The sequence below is a fragment of the Orycteropus afer genome, unplaced genomic scaffold, assembly GCF_000298275.1.
Source record: "Orycteropus afer afer isolate SDZICR_OR568_19922 unplaced genomic scaffold, OryAfe1.0 scaffold00574, whole genome shotgun sequence".
Classification (NCBI taxonomy): Eukaryota; Metazoa; Chordata; class Mammalia; order Tubulidentata; family Orycteropodidae; genus Orycteropus; species Orycteropus afer.
In genome coordinates, this window is record NW_006922161.1 from 853978 (window position 1) to 873133 (window position 19156).

General features: G+C 59.4%; 3 protein-coding genes across 3 annotated transcripts in view; 1 reads left to right on the forward strand and 2 right to left on the reverse strand.

The window, feature by feature from the left end:
- The window catches only part of OPLAH (5-oxoprolinase, ATP-hydrolysing), an 8543-nt gene extending 1584 nt beyond the window's left edge, over nt 1–6959 (forward strand). Inside the window, exons 6-26 of the mRNA XM_007956076.1 lie at nt 27–202; nt 292–430; nt 519–586; nt 700–965; nt 1061–1173; nt 1263–1433; nt 1633–1770; nt 1865–2003; nt 2099–2211; nt 2410–2561; nt 3532–3692; nt 3887–3988; nt 4060–4234; nt 5005–5189; nt 5266–5412; nt 5485–5619; nt 5772–5921; nt 6012–6169; nt 6274–6434; nt 6553–6650; nt 6813–6959. Of these exons, the coding sequence (XP_007954267.1) occupies nt 27–202; nt 292–430; nt 519–586; nt 700–965; nt 1061–1173; nt 1263–1433; nt 1633–1770; nt 1865–2003; nt 2099–2211; nt 2410–2561; nt 3532–3692; nt 3887–3988; nt 4060–4234; nt 5005–5189; nt 5266–5412; nt 5485–5619; nt 5772–5921; nt 6012–6169; nt 6274–6434; nt 6553–6650; nt 6813–6959 (3094 nt within the window). The remainder of the gene's footprint in view (nt 1–26; nt 203–291; nt 431–518; nt 587–699; nt 966–1060; nt 1174–1262; nt 1434–1632; nt 1771–1864; nt 2004–2098; nt 2212–2409; nt 2562–3531; nt 3693–3886; nt 3989–4059; nt 4235–5004; nt 5190–5265; nt 5413–5484; nt 5620–5771; nt 5922–6011; nt 6170–6273; nt 6435–6552; nt 6651–6812) is intronic.
- Nucleotides 6960–7040: 81 nt separating this feature from the next.
- LOC103210193 (sphingomyelin phosphodiesterase 5) lies at nt 7041–9151 on the reverse strand. The gene is made up of 7 exons (XM_007956117.1): nt 8285–9151; nt 8117–8189; nt 7794–7934; nt 7560–7649; nt 7410–7473; nt 7206–7329; nt 7041–7130 (listed from the first exon to the last, which is right to left on the reverse strand). Exons 1-7 carry the CDS (start codon nt 9149–9151, stop codon nt 7041–7043), a joined length of 1449 nt encoding a protein of 482 aa, XP_007954308.1.
- A 1879-nt stretch (nt 9152–11030) lies between these two features.
- SPATC1 (spermatogenesis and centriole associated 1) overlaps nt 11031–19156 on the reverse strand; it is a 24404-nt gene continuing 16278 nt past the window's right edge. The window contains exon 5 of the mRNA XM_007956077.1: nt 11031–11360. Within this exon, the coding sequence (XP_007954268.1) occupies nt 11031–11360 (330 nt within the window). The remainder of the gene's footprint in view (nt 11361–19156) is intronic.

A 19156-nucleotide genomic window follows, 5' to 3' on the forward strand; every position in this document is an offset into this window, starting at 1 on the left:
CCTGGCTCTCACTGCCTGCTCCCTCTCCACTCCCAGGACGTGCAGGTACTGTTCATGCGTTCGGATGGTGGCCTGGCACCCATGGATGCCTTCAACGGCTCCCGAGCTGTGCTCTCGGGCCCTGCTGGGGGTGTGGTTGGCTACTCAGTCACCACTCACCGGGCTGAGGGCGGCCAGCCGGTCATTGGCTTTGACATGGGAGGTATGAGGCCGCGGCTAGGACTGGGGGGTGGCTCAGCCTCCAGGCCAGGCATCCAGGGCTGTAGGTGACGCCCACCCCTCTCCCCCCAGGCACATCCACCGACGTGAGCCGCTATGCTGGCGAGTTTGAACATGTCTTTGAGGCCAGTACGGCCGGTGTCACCCTCCAGGCCCCTCAGCTGGACATCAACACAGTGGCAGCTGGTGGGGGCTCCCGTCTCTTCTTTAGGTCAGCACCTGTCCCCCCCACATCCCCTGCTGAGACCCCTGGCCCCACCTTCTCCCTGCCTCCGATTCTAGTCCTTCCTTTTTCCAAGGTCGGGCCTCTTTGTGGTTGGGCCTGAGTCGGCTGGAGCCCACCCCGGCCCTGCCTGCTACCGAAAAGGTAAGAGCCCGTGCCTGCTCCACCAGGCCTGCCCGGCTCTCTGCGTGGGGCCCTGACTTTGTGGACACCCATCCCTTAGCCCGTCCCACTGCCCACCCTGTGCCCACCTTCAGGGGGTCCTGTGACGGTCACGGACGCTAACCTGGTCCTGGGTCGCCTGCTGCCTTCCTCCTTCCCCTGCATCTTTGGGCCGGGAGAGGACCAGCCTCTGTCCCCCGAGGCCTCTCGCAAGGCCCTGGAAGCTGTGGCCACCGAGGTCAACAGCTTCCTGGCCAATGGACCTTGCCCAGCCTCCCCGCTGAGCCTGGAGGAGGTGGCCATGGGGTTTGTGCGTGTCGCCAACGAGGCCATGTGCCGGCCCATCCGAGCGCTCACGCAGGTACTCCTCACCCCTTCACGGCAGCCTCGTGGGCCAGGGGCTGGCAGGGCAGGCAGTGTGTAGTGGAGGAGGCCACTAACCCTCACTGTCCGTAGGCTCGGGGCCACGACCCCTCGGCTCATGTGCTGGCCTGCTTCGGGGGTGCCGGCGGGCAGCACGCCTGCGCCATCGCCCGGGCCCTGGGCATGGACACTGTGCACATCCACAGGTGTGGCTGGGGGGTGCGATTGTACACGCCGGTCCTGGGGTGGAGCACCATACAGCCGTGCGTCATCCTGGCCACCCTGCTCCCCGCAGGCACAGCGGGCTGCTGTCGGCCCTGGGGCTGGCCCTGGCGGATGTGGTGCATGAGGCCCAGGAGCCCTGCTCCCTGCTCTACGGCCCCGAGACCTTTGTGCAGCTGGACCAGAGGCTGAGCCGCCTGGAGGAGCAATGTGTAGGCGCCCTGCGGGCCCAGGGCTTCCTCAGGTGGGTGTGCAGGCCAGGCTCTTGGAGCCCATGCTGGCTGAGGGCTCACACCCGCCCAGCTGCTCTGTGGCCAGGTTTGTAATCTGCCTTCAGACAAGGGAGCAGGTGGCTGCTAATAGGGGCTGGAGGAGGTGGGTCCCGGGCAGGCTTAGGGACCAGGGGCCCCGGTGAGCACCTCTGCTTGCCTGCTTGCTGGCAGGTCCCAGATCAGCACTGAGAGTTTCCTGCACCTGCGCTACCAGGGCACCGACTGTGCCCTGATGGTCTCTGCTCACCAGCACCCGGCCACCACCAGCTCGCCTCACGCCGGTGACTTTGGGGCAGCCTTTGTCGAGAGGTATGTGGGCTCTGTGTCCCAGGGAGCCTGGCGGGTGGCCTGCGGGACCCTGGCCACCTGCCCTGACCCTCCCGAGGTGCTGTTGGTGCTGCAGGTACATGCGAGAGTTCGGCTTTGTCATCCCTGAGCGGCCGGTCGTGGTGGACGACGTGCGGGTGCGGGGCACTGGCCACAGCAGCCTTCACCTCGAGAACACCCCCAAAACCCAGACCGGGCCTCCCCGGGTGGACAAGGTTGGTGGCCCCACCGAGGGCACGGGACAGGTGTGGATGGGGAGACCGAGCCACTGATGGGCCTAGGAGCTGTGCTTACCTTACATCCTCTGCAGATGACCCAGTGCTACTTTGAGGGGGGCTACCAGGAGACCCCCGTGTACCTGTTGGGAGAGCTGGGCTATGGGCACAAACTCCAGGGACCCTGCTTCATCATTGACAGCAACAGGTGTGCTGAGGCCTGGCCAGGTGGAGGCCACAAAGGGCTGAGGTCTGGGGTCGAAGTGGCTGGGCCGTGGCCTGAGGCTTCAGGCCTAGGGCCTCTGGAGCCCCCATGGTTGGGTGTCCCTTGGCCTGGACTGTGGGGCCCATGGTTGGAGGGTGGTCAGGCCTGGACCTTCCAGCCTCTTTGCATCCCCTGCCTCAGCACGATCCTGGTGGAGCCAGGCTGCCAGGCGGAGGTGACAGAGACGGGGGACATCCGGATTACCGTGGGGGCTGAGGTCTCCAGCACAGTGGGCACCCAGCTCGACCCCATCCAGCTGTCCATCTTTTCACACCGCTTCATGAGCATCGCGGGTGAGTACCCCCCCCCACTGTGGTCCTGGCCCCAGGGCCCAGTCGGCCCTCCCCGAGTTGTGGGATGGGGTGTATTTGGCATGTTGGCCAGAGGCAGGTGTAGGTGGTGTGGCTGACAGCACTGGCTCCAGTCACATGTGGTGGGCCAGCAGGGGTGTGCAAAGTAGGAATGAACAAGGATGCTCGTGGTGACGGTGGCCAGTGTGGCCCTGGAATGGCTTTGGGCCAGCTGGGTGTCCTTTTCTTACCGGCAGCCGTGTGATTTGGGGTCCCTTCTCGCTACAAATAGCAACTGAGGCTTGGTGTACTTGTGCAGGGTAGGGCTGGGGGCTCCAAGCATGGTCCACATGGGGGCACCAGGAAGGGAGGGAATTTCCATGGGGCACATGGTTCTTGCTGGATGCTCCAGGGTGGCAGTGTTGAGGAGGAAGTTGTGGGGTTTGGGTGAGGTCTCTGGGCCCTCCTGGGGGTTGTCTGCCATCAGTCAGACCTGACTCATAGCAACCCCTCCTTGGGTTTCCGAGGTGGTATCACTACGGAAGTAGATTGCCCAACTTTGTTTCCAAGGAGCGGCTGGAGGGTTTGACCTGCCAGCCTCTTGGTTAGCAGTCAAGTGCATTAGGTCCTATGCCACCAGAGCTTTTTTTTTTCCCTTTTGGTTTTTGGGGTTGTCTGGGTGACATTAGACATGCAGAATTAGTATAGGGGCTACAGCTTGGGCCAGGGATGGTCTATGATGCTGTCAGGTGGGGGGCAGGCTGGCTCCAGGGGTCCCAAGCCACTAGGCCTTTCCAGGGTCCACCACCACCTGGCTGAAACTTGCTACACACAGTGAGGTACTCCTGCTGTCTCTCAGGTCCTGGTCCTGAGGATCGTGCCTGCCCTTCAGGGTCAGGGCGTGCATCTCAGGGTTGGGGGCCTGTGGTGGGGTGGGTGGGGCTAGCAGATGCTGGTCACTTTGTGTCCCCAGAGCAGATGGGTCGCATCCTGCAACGCACGGCCATCTCCACCAACATCAAGGAGCGGCTGGACTTCTCCTGTGCCCTCTTTGGGCCTGATGGGGGGCTGGTCTCCAATGCCCCCCACATCCCAGTGCACCTGGGCGCCATGCAAGAGACTGTGCAGTTCCAGGTTCAGCACTGGCACCTGCCCCTCCCGCTGCCACTTCCCTCATCTCCTCCCCCTCCCCCTCCCTATTCCCCCTCCCGCCTGCCCCCTCCTTCATCTCTTCCCTGTCGGTCCCCTCTCATCTCTTCTCCCCTCCCTCTCCCAACCCCTTCCTCATCTCCTTACCCCTGACCCCCACGCCTGCCTTCCCATTTCAGATCCAGCACTTGGGGACTGACCTGCACCCTGGTGACGTACTGCTGAGCAACCACCCCAGCGCAGGGGGCAGCCACCTGCCGGACCTGACCGTCATCACGCCGGTGAGGGGCCCTGCCCACCACCCTGGGGCGTGCAGCCACCAACACATCTGACCATGCTCTATGTCCCCCAGGTGTTCTGGCCGGGTCAGACGCGGCCCGTGTTCTATGTGGCCAGCCGTGGGCACCACGCAGACATTGGCGGCATCACACCGGGCTCCATGCCCCCCCACTCCACCACCCTGCAGCAGGAGGGCGCTGTTTTCCTGTCCTTCAAGCTTGTCCAGGGGGGGGTCTTCCGGGAGGAGGGTGAGCGGGCAGGGCTCCAGTGGGGGGCGGGCCTTGGCTTGCTCTTGAGGGTGGGGAGGCAGGTTATTACCTCCTCCCCAGGCTGGTGACGTGAGCTCTGCTTGGCGCCAGAGAGACGAGTGTGGGAGGGGTGGGGCCTGTTCCTGGTGCCTGTGTCTCACACTGGGGGCTGCAGGCTCCAGGAGAGCTTCCTGGCCCAGGTCTGAGCCCCTGGGCAGTGGAGCGGCTGCAAAGGGCTAAAGGGGGCACTCTGATCTGCTGCTGATGCGTGGAGAAGAGGGGAATCTGAGGGCAGGCTGGGGGCTAGGGTTGGGGGGTGACCACAGCCATCCCAGACTGTGCCCAGACAGGAGGCCACGGTTGGAATCTGATGGGACTTGGGGGAGGGGAAGGGGTCAGGGTGGGGCAGCTGGATGGAGGTCCTGGCACAGACTGGGCTGCGGGGAAGCTGGGAACTTCAGTGACATGGGGGCATCAGGAAATACAGAGCGGGGCTCAGGAGGAGCCAGGAGCTCAGGGGCTCATCCCCTCTAGTTCCTCTGAGGTTGGAAGTGGAGTTGCCTGCCAAGGCCTAGAGGACACAGGGTGCTGGGGTATGGGAGACGGAGGGTGGAGGAGGTGGCTGGGGGTCTATGGGGCAAAGACGGGGGGCAGTAGGGAGCTAGTAAAGGGCCAAGATGGGGCACAGTACTCAGGCGGGGTGCAGGGGCACAGAACAGAGCACCAGGTGGCCTGGAGGGCAGCTCAGTGGTGACTCCCTGTCCATCCAGCGGTAACTGAGGCCCTGCGGGCACCAGGAAAGATCCCAGGTTGCAGTGGGACCCGGAACCTCCATGACAACCTGTCAGATCTCCGTGCCCAGGTGGCAGCCAATCAGAAGGGCATTCAGCTAGTGGGGGAGCTCATCGGGCAGTATGGTCTGGAAGTGGTACAGGCCTACATGGGCCACATCCAGGTGGGCTCCGGGGCAGGGGAGGGTGCTGCTTGGCCCCCACTGGAGGTGGCACTCTGACCTAGGCTCTCCCTGACAGGCAAACGCTGAACTGGCTGTGCGTGACATGCTTCGGGCCTTTGGCACTGCCAGGCAAGCTCGAGGGTTGCCCCTGGAGGTGTCTGCAGAAGACCACATGGACGACGGCTCCCCCATCCGGCTGCGAGTGCACATCAACCTGGGTCAGGTCAGGCCTGGGCAGTGCCCACGCGGGGCGGTTGTGGCCGGACTCGGCTGTTGACCACCCCCTATCCTGCAGGGCAGTGCGGTATTTGACTTCAGTGGCACCGGGCCAGAGGTTTTTGGCAACCTCAACGCCCCACGGGCCATCACACTGTCAGCCCTCATCTACTGTCTGCGCTGTCTGGTGGGCCGCGACATCCCACTGAATCAGGTGTGCGTGTGACTCGGGGTGCATGTGCACGAGGCTAGGGGCGAGGCCAACCTTGCAGCGGACTGACCCCCAGGGTGCTGGCGGGGACGTGTCTCTCCCTGATCCTAAGAGCGGGGCCACCCTCACGCGCCCCTAAGAGCCTCGCTCCTCAGGGCTGCCTGGCGCCAGTACGCGTTGTCATTCCACGAGGCTCCATCCTGGATCCATCCCCAGAGGCGGCCGTGGTTGGTGGCAACGTGCTCACCTCACAGCGCGTGGTGGACGTGATCCTAGGGGCCTTTGGGGCCTGTGCTGCCTCCCAGGTGAGGCCCGGGGGCGGGTCCGCTTCCCAGGGGTGGGTCCGCGTCCGCGGGGGCGGGTCCACTCACCAGCCTGTCCGCGGCTGCCTGCAGGGCTGCATGAACAATGTAACCTTGGGTAACGCCCACATGGGCTACTACGAGACGGTGGCGGGCGGCGCGGGCGCAGGCCCAGGCTGGCATGGACGTAGCGGCGTGCACAGCCACATGACCAACACGCGCATCACCGACCCGGAGATCCTGGAGAGCCGGTGAGGGCGCAGGCGGGCGGGACAGGGACCCGGGCAGGGAGCGTGGCCTCGCGTAGCACCCACGCAGCAGCCTGCGCCGCCCTCCGCCCCTCTCTCCTGCGCAGGTACCCGGTGGTTTTACGGCGCTTCGAGCTGCGGCCCGGCTCCGGCGGCCACGGCCGCTTCCGGGGTGGCGACGGTGTCGTCCGCGAGCTGCTCTTCCGCGAGGAGGCACTGCTGTCCGTGTTGACCGAGCGCCGCGCCTTCCAACCCTACGGCCTCCATGGTGAGCGGCGGCGCCGCGCCCCGCCCCTTCGCACCTCGGCGGGTCTCTGCTGCTCCGCCCCCGCCGGTCCCGGTTCCCGCCCCGACTCCCAGCCACCCGCACCTGCCTCTCCCCGCAGGGGGCCAGCCGGGAGCCTGCGGTCTCAACCTACTGATCCGCAAGGACGGCCGCACCGTGAACCTGGGCGGGAAGACGTCGGTGACCGTGAACCCCGGGGTAAGGGCCCCCGCCCCACAGAGTGCGCAGCGTTGCAACCACCGCCGGAGCCTAGTTTAATACGGCTGCTGAGGCAAAGGGCCCACGCACCAGGCCGAGGTCTGGGCGGCCAGGGGAGGCGGCGGCGTAGGTGGGGCGCTGAGCCACCCCTGCGCTTTCCAGGACGTGTTCTGCCTCCACACGCCCGGCGGAGGCGGCTACGGAGACCCGGAGGAGCCCGCCTCGCCGCCGGGATCGCCCCGGCAGGTGTCGGCCTTCCCCGAGCGAGGCAGTGTGTACGACTACCGCCGGGCCCAGGAGGCCGTGTGAGCGCCCCAATAAAGAGCCCTGGAGTCGGCCGTCCTGGTCAGGCCCGCGTGTCCATCCTGCCATCCCTGCGCGCCCGGGTCATCAAGTCGCTGACACTCGCAGCCGCAGACCCACAGCGAGGTGGTCCGTGAGCCCCGCCAGGGCGGTGCTGAAAGTCACCTGCTCCACTTCCTGGGGGTGGGAGTCAGGCTGAGGGGTCGCCCTGCCACCGGCCGGTGCCCCAGCACAGCGCCCCTTGCCACTCACCGGTGTCAGCGGGGACCCGCGCGTTCTCCGGTACAGGATGTAATCCAGGCGCCGGCCCCGCCAAGGCCCAGACGAGCGGTTTCCTGCCAGGTACCGGCAGCGGCCCTCCTCGTGCTCCAGGGCCCTGGCGGAGGGGCGGTGTTAGCATCGCCGGCGGCCCCTTCTCCCCCGCGCATGGCGCTTGGGTCCAGGTCTACCCGTCACCTGCGCAGCGTCTCCGGGGAGCTGGCCTCCGAGTCGTGGAGCTGGGCAGTGCTCAGCAGTGTCCCTGGGGGCGGGGTGGGACGGGGAGCGTAGCATCAGCGGGAGCCTGGCCTTCGGGCCCTCCGGGTCCGCCGCCCTCCTTGGTCGTACCCAGGGCCCAGGGCTGCTCCTGGCGCACTCCCAGCCGGCAGGGGTCGCGGAAGCGGCAGAAGAGCTGGTGCTTCTGCTCACGTGTGTCGCCTGCAGAGAAAGGCGGGCTCTGTGTGGACAGCCGGCCTGGCCCTGGCCCCGGGCCCCATCCCGGTCTGCGGCTCCATTCCCGTCCCATTCCTGCCCTGTTCCCGCCCAGGCCCCGCCCCCGCCCCCGCCAGGCCCGCTCCCTACTTCGCGAGCAGTTGTCGAAGTTCAGGTCCCCCAAGAGCACGCTGAAGGCGGCGGCATCGCCACCCCGACGGCTGTCGGCCTCAAACTCCTCGGCCCAGCCCAGCAGCAGCGCTAGCTGCTTGCATCGCACGGGCCCGTCCTCTGTGGGGAGAGAGGGCTTAGCCTGTGGTACGGATCTCATCCTGGACGCCTCTCCCCATCGGGTTCTGGGCGCTCATCGGGACTTCCGACGCCTCTGGGTGGTGAACCAGCAAGAGGGAGGCCGGCGGAGGTGCAGGCCCGCGATGGGACCCACAGCCACGGAGTGGGGCGGGGCGGCTCACCGCTGGGCGCTTGCAAATGCGTGCAGTGCAGGAAGCCCACCAGGCGGCGCCCGTCCACGAAACCCAGCTGCGCCTGCAACACCACGGACGGCCCAGCTCGCTGGCCCGTTTCGTCCCCACACTCGCCCCCCCCTCGGTCAGAGCGCAGCGCAGCCCGGGTTCCGTTACCTGTGCGGACAGCAGCCCTTTGGAGGCCAGCGCGTCCTCGCCGCGCCCATTGGGGAAGGAGCGGAAGACGGCGCGCAGCAGCGGGTAGCGCGAGGCCAGAAGCAACCCGCTGCCCAACAGTTTGAGGTGCCACCCGGGCCGCAGGCCGAGCGCGCCCACATCGTACAACACCGGGCCCAGGTTGGGCGCCAGGCGGCGCACGAGGCGGCGCGCGGCGCGCAGGTCGAACACTTCCTGCAAGCACACGAAGTCCAGGCCCGCGGGCACCGCCGCCACCAGCGTCCCGCGCGGCGTCTCGGCTTGCGGTGGGCAGCTGTCCGTGGCTCCATAGCGTGAGGCCCGCAGGCCGGCGAGCAGCGCGTCGCCCACGGCCTGGGCCCGCTGCTGGCTGTGCGGCAAGTTGCTGAAGCGCGCCAGCCCGTCGGGCAGCAGGCACAGGTTGGCGCTGAGGAAGCCGAAGCAGCGCGCGGGCTCAGCACGCGGATGCCAGGGCGCGGGGGGCGCCCAGGACTGCGGAGGGGGCTGGTAGCAGAAGGGACGGCGGCAGGCCTGCAGCGGCAGCCAGAGCAGCAGGCCCGGCAGCGCCAGGGGCAGGCTGCATAGCAGCAGCAGCAGTGCCGCGCCGGCGCCCGCCGCCGCGCTCAGCCTCCCCAGGCGGCCCGCGCGCGCTGCCGGTGCACAGCAGCCCAGGAGCTGGTCCAGGGCCCAGTAGGCCGGGAAGAGCAGCAGGCGAGCCAGGCTGTGGAGGGCGTGCAGCGCGGGGTGCGGGAAGGGAGAGGCCCGCAAGGCGCCAGGCGCCGGGGGCCACTCAGGCGGGAGGTCTTGGCGCGCTTGGCTGGTTGGCCGCGGGGCACCGGCGAGGCTCATCCGCTTCCAGAGTGCGAGGAGACTCCTCGTTGCGTCTGTGGGAAATGCAAAGAGAGCCACTGGGGTCAAGGCCACATGGCGCGGTCTGTGAGTGGGGCCAACGTCCTGTGCGCCCCGCCAGCCTGGAGGTTCGGGCGGCCGCGTTGGTCGAACGACGCGTCTGAAGGGGTCCTCTCCGGATGCGCGCGCGCGTTAACTTCGGCGGCCTTGGGCAAGAACCAAAGGGAAAGCGAAAGGGAGTCGGGCCTCGCGGCCCCGCCCCCCGCCTCGCGGCCCCGGCCCCGCCCCCGGCCCCGCGGCCCCGCCTCGTTGTCTCTCGAAGGCGGCGGGGAACCCCGCGAAGGGCGATCCTTCGAATGTGCTGCGTAGCGCTTGCCCTTCCCTGCCGCCAGTTGTCCTGGAAATGGCAGCCTCTCTCGCTGCCCAGACTGTGGGTTACACCCCGCGCCCAACACACCTTCTCCCGGGTCGTGGTGTCTGGTGCCTGAGTTCAACGACGCGACCCTAGAAACCGGGCTGGTCCTGAGCTCCCCAAAGGCACCGTGACCCTGCCCCCAGGAACTTCCAGTCGGCAGAGGAGGGACCGTTGGTTCCATCCGCCTTGTCAGCGCCCCTGCACCAGATCCCTCTCGCGGGGCGCTCCAAGGATTCCAGGATCCCAGAGCTGCGCGGGTCGGGCTGCCCCAAAGGCTGCTCGGTGGAGGCATCCTTTCTTGCTCTTCCAAGGGGCTGAGCGGGAGGCGCAGCCGTCAGAGGAGTTTTTAAAGCCGCGGAGAGCCTGCAGCTTCCGGGGGCCTCTGGGCAGGAGTCCTCCAGCACCTCACCCTCCCTCTTCTGCACCCCTGGCCGCTGATGTGGCCTGCCCTCAGGCTGTGGTGTCTGCTGGCTGTGGCCGGAAACCCCTGGCCCATCCATGGCAGCCTGTGCAGGCGTGGCCCCTCCCCTCTTCCCTCCCACGGGGGCTCCTTTTCCACCTGTGGGCTCCAGGCCAGCCTGCAGACTTTCTCCTACTAGCTTCCAGGGACACCCCACCATCACCTTCACTCCTCAGTTTCTTGCACCATTCACAAACCAAAAAACCAAACTCACTGCCATGGAGTCGGATCCGACTCATAGCGACCACTCCTTGGGTTTCTGAGGCGGTATTACGGAAGTAGATCGATTGCCCAACCTTCCCTCCAGGAGTGGGTTTGAACCACCAGTCTTCTGGTTAGCAGTCAGATGCCTTAGGCACTAGCCACAAGCCCTCCCTATCTGTCCCCAGGCTACCTCCCGGCCTCCCACCTTCCTGCCCCCCACTTCCCCTCTCCTCCCTGCCTTGCTGGCCCCTCTAGCCTGCCCTCCTCACCCTTGCAGCATGTGGGGCCCACCCTCACAGCTCAGAGTTCCCACCCTCGGTCTGAATTCCCCGTTCTGGGACCCCAGTTGCCTTGGTAAGGGACACCACCATCCTGGGCTGTCCCTGCCTAAGTTTGGATGTGGCTACTTTTCCCCGCTCCCCTACTGGTACCCCCTCTTCCTGGCCCCTCCTTGGGGGCCGTCCCTGCCTAGTCAGGTAGGAGGGTCTCAGCTCTGCACGCCCAGCACTCTCAGTGGCCAGGCACAGAGCTGCAGCCTTTTGCTGCCAGTTCCTTCCCGTCTTCTGCTCTTCTCACTACAAGTCTCCGCACGCTCTGCCCCCACCGCCAGACGACGGGAGAGAGTCTTGGGGTAAACCTGAGTCTCGGGGCTCTCATGAAAGGAGGCAGGACCGAGGGGCGCCGGGGAGCAGTGGTGACCACCCCAGAGGATCCAGCACCACGGGCCCTGGGGCATGTGGCCGGGGTGCTTTAATGGCTGCGCCCAGGCATGGGGAAGAGTGGGCCAGCTGGCGCTGCCGTCACCAGATGAACATGGGTTTGCCGTCGTCATGAGCCAGCTGGCTGAGGCAGGAGAGCAGTAGCAGTGCGTCGGTAAGCATGTTGGGGTGCACGGTCTCCACCAGCACGCGCTGCAGGAAGTCCACCGTGTAGGCGCTGCCCTCCGAGGCGGCCAGCTCAGGCCGCTCGCGCAGGATGCCGTAGGCATTCACCAGCTGTTCTGTCAGCGCCGGGTGCACCCGCCCGTTGTAGCCCAGGCTTTGCAGCCGGTTCATGACGCTCACGTAGCGCTGTGTGAGCGTCTGACACATGTCCTCATCCAGCTTGTGGTCGTTGGGGTTCATGGAGGCCTGCAGGAACATAGCCATCAGGGCCTCTCCTGCCCACCTGGACTGTGGGGGCAGGGCCGCTGAGAGGGAGCCTGTTGGGTGGGAGGCTCCCACAGCTGCCCAGCAGGGTCTCAGTCCAAGGAAAATGGGCTAGCCCTTCCCTGTCCCTGATTTGGGGCCAAGCTGGGGCCTCGGGAACAGAAGAGCGACTGTGGCTGCAAGTGACTGCGGCAGCAAAGAACAGTGCTGGGGGCAGGGGCTCATAGTGCCATTCAGGGCCCCCAGGGTGCCTGGCCCAGGAGGCACCCTGCTCCTCAGCCTTCTCTCCGGGTCCCTCTTCGGTCACCTTGGGCTCCCTCAGCGGCTGCTCTGATTCACACACACACACACACACACACACACACACACACACTGAACTGACAGCCTGGGGCAGGAGCTTCCTCGAGCTCCCCACCGCCCCTCACCTGCGGGCTTCTGGTCCCAGCCTGGTACCTGGCAGCACCTGTGCTGGTCCCTGCCCACATCCTCACCACCTATGTCCCCCACAGCCAGTGGCTTCTCTCCGGGTCCTCCCTCCCTTCAGTCTCCCCAACTGCTGCCCAGACAGTCCGTCCCCTCGGCCACTCTCAGAAGGCCCTGTACTCAGCTCAGTGCTCAGCTGCCACGTCTGAAATTTTTTTTGAACAAGAAGACACTGTTATCAAGTTGATTCCAATTCATAGCAACCCTCTAGGATAGGGTTAGGGAGCTCTGGTAGCATAATGCCTAAGGCACTTGACTGCTAACCAGAAGGCTGGCGGTTCAAACCCACCAGCCACTCCTCGGAAGGAAGATGGGGCAATCTACTTTCGTAGTGATACTGCCTTGGAAACCCAAGGAGGGGTCGCTATGAGTCGGGTCCGACTCGACAGCACATAACAACAACAACAACAACAGGATAGGGTAGAACTGCCCTGTGAGGTTTAAGGTTTCCAAGGCTTCAAATCTTTCCAGAAGCAGACTGCCTTGTCTTTCTTCCGAGGAGCAGCTGGTGGGTTCAAACCACCGACCTTCTGGGTAGTAGCTGAGCGCCTCAGCTGCGGCATCAGAGCACGTTATTTTTGAACCAGAGCCCCACATTTTCCAGCACACTGAGCCCTGTGAATTATGTGGCCTGCTGTGTGTGTAGGTGGCCCTGGCTTTCGGGGTTCCTGTTTGTGTGGCTGACAGACAGTGGGTCTGAAGTCCTCACCAGCCAGGCCTCTCCCCACTGCTCCAACTCCCTAGCAGGGCTAGGGGTGGCCTGCAGAGTCCCCTGATCCAGCCTCTCCAAGGTGTCCCCACACCCCTACCATGCTTTTTCTCTCCCTGCTGGGAATGTGTTTCCCCTACTGCCTGTTGTCCAAGGCCCTCAGCATCACCTCCGCCCCCCGCCTCCAGCTGGTGCTCGCTGAGCCATATGGATGGAGCACCCGGCCCTGAGCCCTGGGCGTGGGGACCCTGGGTAGCAGCGGTGGCTGCCCCCCTGCTGCTTCAGGGCCCTGTGCCCACTGCTGCTGCCACCTGGTCAGCCACCCGAGGACACGCCAGCTCCCGGGCTCCTCAGGGCCTCTGAGATTTCTCCCCATGACTTTCAGTCCCACACTGCGGCTGGCCAGACCTCAGGAGCTCAGTGCACATTTGTGGGTCTACAACCTGTGATGCCTGGACCCATCAAGCAGAGTGCGTAACATTCCCTGTTTGCAGCTCTGACAAAGAACTGAATTTGGACACAAGCTACAACATGGATGAACCCAGGAGTGTTCAGTGAAACAAACCAGATGCAAAAGGGTGAGTATTGTGAGATCCCAGTTGGGTGAGGTATCTAGAACAGCCAAGTGCATAGAGGCAGAAAGTAGATTAGAGGTTACAGGGGCTGAGGGTGGGGAGCAAAGAGAGGGTGCAGGGTGCAGTGAGTTACTAAATATGGCTCTGCCAGCCATGGTCTTTGTGACTCTCATCAGAGACTGGGTGGGACTATGCAAATGTGAGGTGCTGTGGCCACCAAAGGAACTGGATACATCGCTAATAACGTAAACAAGGTACATGGCATCCTTGTTGCAGTGGGACCACACAAATGAGGCCTATGGAACCCTAACGTGGGGACTGGACAGTTGTGCCACCTCACTGGGTTTAAAATGAGCCCTCCCAGAGATGGGAGGCGGGAATCTCACTGCCATCAAAAAAGAACCAGGAGTGGAGCACATCCTTTGACCTGATACCCTTGTGCTGACACAAGTGACAGACACGGCAGTAGCAGAGGCAACACACCCAAGAAACCAGCATGAGACAGAGGGGAGGGTTTTCTGGCCACCGAGTGAGAAAGCTGAGTGCCTTCGGCAGGAGGCTTGCCAGTGGAGTGGGTGCCCCTGGGTACCTATTGGAATAGCTAAAAGAGCTTTGTGACACTTGCGTGAGCAGGGCAGAGGCCAAGGGGCTGCAGGGCAGAGAGGCTGAGACCAGAGGGAGGCGTGCCTGCGACGGGGGTGAGAAGAGGCTGGCCTGATTGAAGAACTGTATCCGGAGTTGTTTGCTGATGCCAAACTGTAACCTGTTACTTCCCTAATAAACCCCATAATCATGAACATTGTGAGTTCTGTGTGGCTGTTGCAGCAAATTACCAACCCAGCAGAGAAGTAGAGAGACCATGGGAGGATGGTTGGTGTCAGCGTTGGTAAAAAGGTTGGAGGATGGTGGCGCTTCTGACCTTGGCCTGATAGGAACCAGCTTTGGGCTGTTGGTATTAGGTCTGGATCCTCCTTCCCCCTTGGGAAGTTAGAGGTTAAACAATGCCACCACCACCCCTTTCTGCAGGGAGTTATTGTTTAAGGGGCACAGAGTTTCTGTTTGGGATGATTAAGTACATTCACCCAATGGTACTGTACCTAATACCACTCAGGTGTACCCTTAAAAAGTGGTTAAAACAGTACATTTTATGTTCTGTACATTTTATCAAATGATAGAAATTTACAAGATGAATGCCTTATACATTGCAAATGCCTTTTTCCAACAACATAAATACACATGGATTTCACCAGGAGGAATTCACAGGAATCAAATAAATGATATCTGTGGAAAGAGAGCATGGAACAGACTTTCAATTGCTCAGATGAAAGTTCAAGTTGAAGCTGAAGAAAATTAAAACAAGTCCATGGCAGCCAAAATATGACCGTGAATATATTCCACCTAAAGTTAGAGACCATCTTAAGAATAGATTTGATGCATTGAACACTATTAACCAAAGAAAGACCAAATGAATCATGGGAGGACATCATCCATGTAGAAAGCAAAAGTTCATTAAAAAGACAGAAAAGAAACAAAAGGTCAAAATGGATGTCAGAAGAGATTGAAATGGCTCCTGAATTAGAGTAGCCTAAAGCACTTGATTGCTAACCAGAAGGCTGGCGGTTCAAACCCACGAGCCACTCCTCGGAAGGAAGGTTGGGCAATCCTCCTTCTGTAGTGATACTGCCTCGGAAACCCAAGGAGGGGTTGCTATGAGTTGGGGCTGACTTGACGGCACATAACAACAACAACAACAACAAGCAAATGGGAGAAACAATGAAGTAAAAAGACTTGAAGAGAAGATTTCAAAGGGCAGCTGGAGAAAACAAAGAAAGTATCATAATGAAATATGCAAACACCTGGAGTTAGAAAAGCAAAAGGGAAGAACATGTTCAGTGTTTTTCAAGCTGAAAGGACGGAAGAAAAAATTCAAGCCTCAGTTACAATATAGATTCTGTGACATGGCTTCCGGCCAAACAATCTAGACAGGCAGATGGGGTGAACAGTAGACAGGCAGATAAGGTGGACATTCACACCAGGGAGGTACACTCCTTAGAACAATCAACCATGGTGGCACAGGGAGATAGCTCAGGGGACAGGAATGCTTATGAAAGGATGACACAGGGAAGAGGTAACTACATGGAGGAAGTGGGAAGAGAACTGTTGCATTGTGGGGATTGTAGTCAATGTCATGAAACAAAATGTGTATGAACTGCTGTATGGAAAATGAATTTGCTCTGTAAGCTTTCACCCAAATCACAATAAAAGTTAAAAAAAAAAAATAAAAGGACTCTACGAGCAAAATGTTGAACAATGCAGCAAGCATCCAAAGAAGGTGGAAGGAATACAGTCACTGTACCAAAGCTACATTCAGCCACTTGAGGAGACAGCGTATGATGAGGAACAATGGAGCTGAAGGAGGAAGTCTAAGCTGCACTGCAGGCATTGGCCAGAAATTGATGGAGTACAACTGAAATGTTTCAACAAACTGACGCAATGCTGGGAGGGTACACTTGTTTATGCCAAGGAATCTGGAAGACAGATGCCTGGCCAACTGACTGGAAGGGATCCATATTTGTGCTCATTCCAGAGAAAGGTAATTCTACAGAATGCAGAAATTATCAAACAATTAATATCACACACAAGAAACATTTTGCTGAAGATAATTAAAAAATGGTTGCAGCAGTATGTTGACAGAGAACTTCCAGAAATGCAAGCTGGATTCAGAAGAGGACATGGAATGAGGGATATCATTAGCGATGTCAGATGGATCCTGGCTGAAAGTAAAGAATACTGGGAAGATGTTTACCTGTGTTTTATTGACTAAGTAAAAGCAGTTGACTGTGTGGCTCATAACAAATTATGGATAATATTTTGAAGAATGGGAATTCCAGAACACTTAATTGTGTTCATGAGTGACCTGTATATAGACCACGAGGCTGTCATTTGAACAGAACAACAGGATACTACATGGTCTAAAATCAGGAAAGATGTGTGTCAGAGTAGTATCCTTCACCATACTTATTCAATCTGTATGCTGAACAGATAAGCCAAGAAGCTGGACTATATAAAGAAGAACATGCATCAGAATTGGAGAAAGACTCATTAACGACCTGTGATATGCAGATGACACAGCCTTGCTGAAAGTGAAAATGACTTGAAGCATTTATTGATGAAGATCAAACACTGTAGCCTTCAGTATGGATGACAGCTGAACATAAAATAAAAAGCTTATTGGGTTATCAAAAATAACAGATATCAGTCTATGGGGGATACATAGGTAGACAGGCTAAACAATCAGGTATGTCTAGGTAAAAGGGAATATATCCATGACCATATATAAGTTTCGTAGATGATACTTCTACACATGTATTTATATGTGCTATAAGAATGTCCATATATATAATAGAGCTAACAAGGCAGAGTTAGGCTAACTTCTTAGCCACAGCAAAACACCTTGAGGGAGTGAGTCGTTAGGTCCATGGTCTCAGGACCATGGTCACAGGGGACATCAAGCTCAACTGGCCTAACATACTACAAAAAACATTGTCTTACAGCTTACTTTGGTGAGTACCAACTGGGGTCTTAAAAACTTGTAAGCATCCATCTAAGATAAAACAATTGGTCTCTCCTCATCCAGAGCAAAGAAGAATGAAGAAAACCAAGAGCACATGTAAACCAGTAATCCAAGGGACCAGTGGACCATGCAAACCTCAGCCTACATGACTCCGAGACCAGAAGAACTAGATGGTGCCTGGCTACCACTGTCAACTGCTCAGAAAGGGATCAGTGAAGGAGATCCTGGATAGAGTGAGAGAAAAATATGGAACAAAGCTCAAAATCATGAAAAAAAAAAAAAAAGAAAGAAAGAAAGGAAAAGACCTGGCCTTCTGGTCTGATAGAGACTGGTGAACCCCCTGGAATGATGGCCCCTAGTCAGCCTTTGGGCCTGTAAAAATGAACTCAGTCCTGTGGCTTCCAGCCAAACAGCAGACAGGCCTAAAAGGTGAACCTTTACACCAGGTGGATACACTCCTTAGAAACAATCAACCATGGGAGATCAGAAGGGCAGCATTTGCACAGGGGGATAGCTCAGAGGGCACAGGGAGGAAGTGGGAAGAGAGCTGTTACATTGTGGGGATTGCAATGTCATGAAACAATCTGTGTATGAACTGTTGAATGGAAAATGAATTTGCTCTATAAACTTTCACCTAAATCACAAATCCTCATAAAGACAATCTGTCAAAAAGCCTAGAACACACATCATACTTAATGGTTAGATTAGAAGCATTCTTACTAACCTCAGAGAAGTAGGATGGAGCTGCCAGCTCAGATCTGCTCCCAGCAAATACTATACCCATGAAATCAGACAACTTAAGATATGATGTGATAAAGAAATGAAGACTCAGAAGAGAGTTTAACTCTCATTTGTAGACAATATGATCGTCTACACAGAAAAAGCAAGACAATATACCAGTTATTAGAACTCGTGAAAGGATTTGGCAAGTAGCTGGATACCAAATAAATACACAAAAATAAAAACGTTCTCAATAGGCTGGTGAGTGGACTCCAGAGAGGCTGAGAGGGTGGCATGGCTTCAGTCAGACCCAGTCACTGAGGTACCACCCACTGCCCACATACTGCCCTCCCAGTCACCCTCCAGGGACACAGCATTGGGATGCCAAGAGGAGTAGGGTTTGGAGCATCTCACACTAGAACAGAAAATCTTTGCAACTGGATAGAAGAGCTGACAGGCATGAGCACTGGGACAGCTTATAGTTATGCGTAAAAGATGGCACAATCGCCTGTGAAGTGAAAAAAAGGTGAGTTCCATGGAGAAAGTCAATAGTGCTCACGGGGTAAGCAGAGTCTGTTCACTTTCTCCAGGCTCGTGATACCAAGCTATGCCGCACTCGTGGAGCCCATGACCCAGATTCGGACAATGCCTGGTGCTCTGGGTTGGTTTGTAGCCACCCAACTTGTGCCACTTTGCTATGGCAGCCCTCGGAAATTAGCGCAGTTTTGTTGTCTCTCCCCTAAGGAGCCGCATCTAGTTCTCTGACTGTTAATTCCACGGCATGGCCAGTAACAACACACGAGAAGTGAAAGGAATCTTGTGAAAGAGCGAGGCCTCTTTCACTAGGACGGGTCCTGAAAGACACCAGATATCCTCCCCGCTCCAGTGACATAGGCGGCGTGCAAGCAGGGCAAGGACGGAGAAGCAGACCACAGTCTCACAGACAGCGGTAGATGTGCCTGGGGAACCTCCTGCCCGGGCCTGCCCCACCCTTCCCTGCCGGCCCTGAGCTCTGGAGGGCTGACTCAAAAAACCACACCAGTGGGTCCTGGCATCTGCTTGAACTCAGCCCCTGCGGCCCCAGGAGCTGGAAGAGGAGCAGTGGGGCTCCCTCCCTGTGGGGTCACCATGGGCTGGCTCTGCCCCTTGGGTAAAGGTCTCAGGTCTTGCCCACAGGGCCTTGTCCGCCCTGCCTCTGTCTCTAGTCTTGGTCACCCTTCTCCTTGTCCCCTCAGTCCACCGGCCACGGTGCACTCTCCTTGGGGGCACCTGTACCAGCTCTGCTCCCTTGGTCCTGGTTGAGTAGTTCCTGTGTCCTGCCTGACTCTGGTGCCAGGACTGGGTGTCTTAGGTGGGGAGAAGCCGTCCCCACCGCACGCCATTCACAGCGATCATGAACTTGTGAGTCAAAGATGCAGCAGAGTAAGCACTGAACTGCGTGCTTTCAGAGAGAAACGCAGACTCGTTCAGAAGAGGGAAGCTACAGCACTGGGAGCAGCTTCTGGGAGGGAGGGCTTCCGTAGCAAGATGGGGGAGTACAGACCAGAGAGGTTCCTATTCCCCACTGAATCGGAAACCGGACTACAAAGGACTCCTCCTCAAAAGGGAGAGGTGCTTCCCACCGGCTGCCAGTCAAACCTCGGAACCCAAAGTGCACTAGACTACTGCCTTCAGGGCTCCCTAAATGACACACCCACTGCCTGGAGTCCATTCTGAC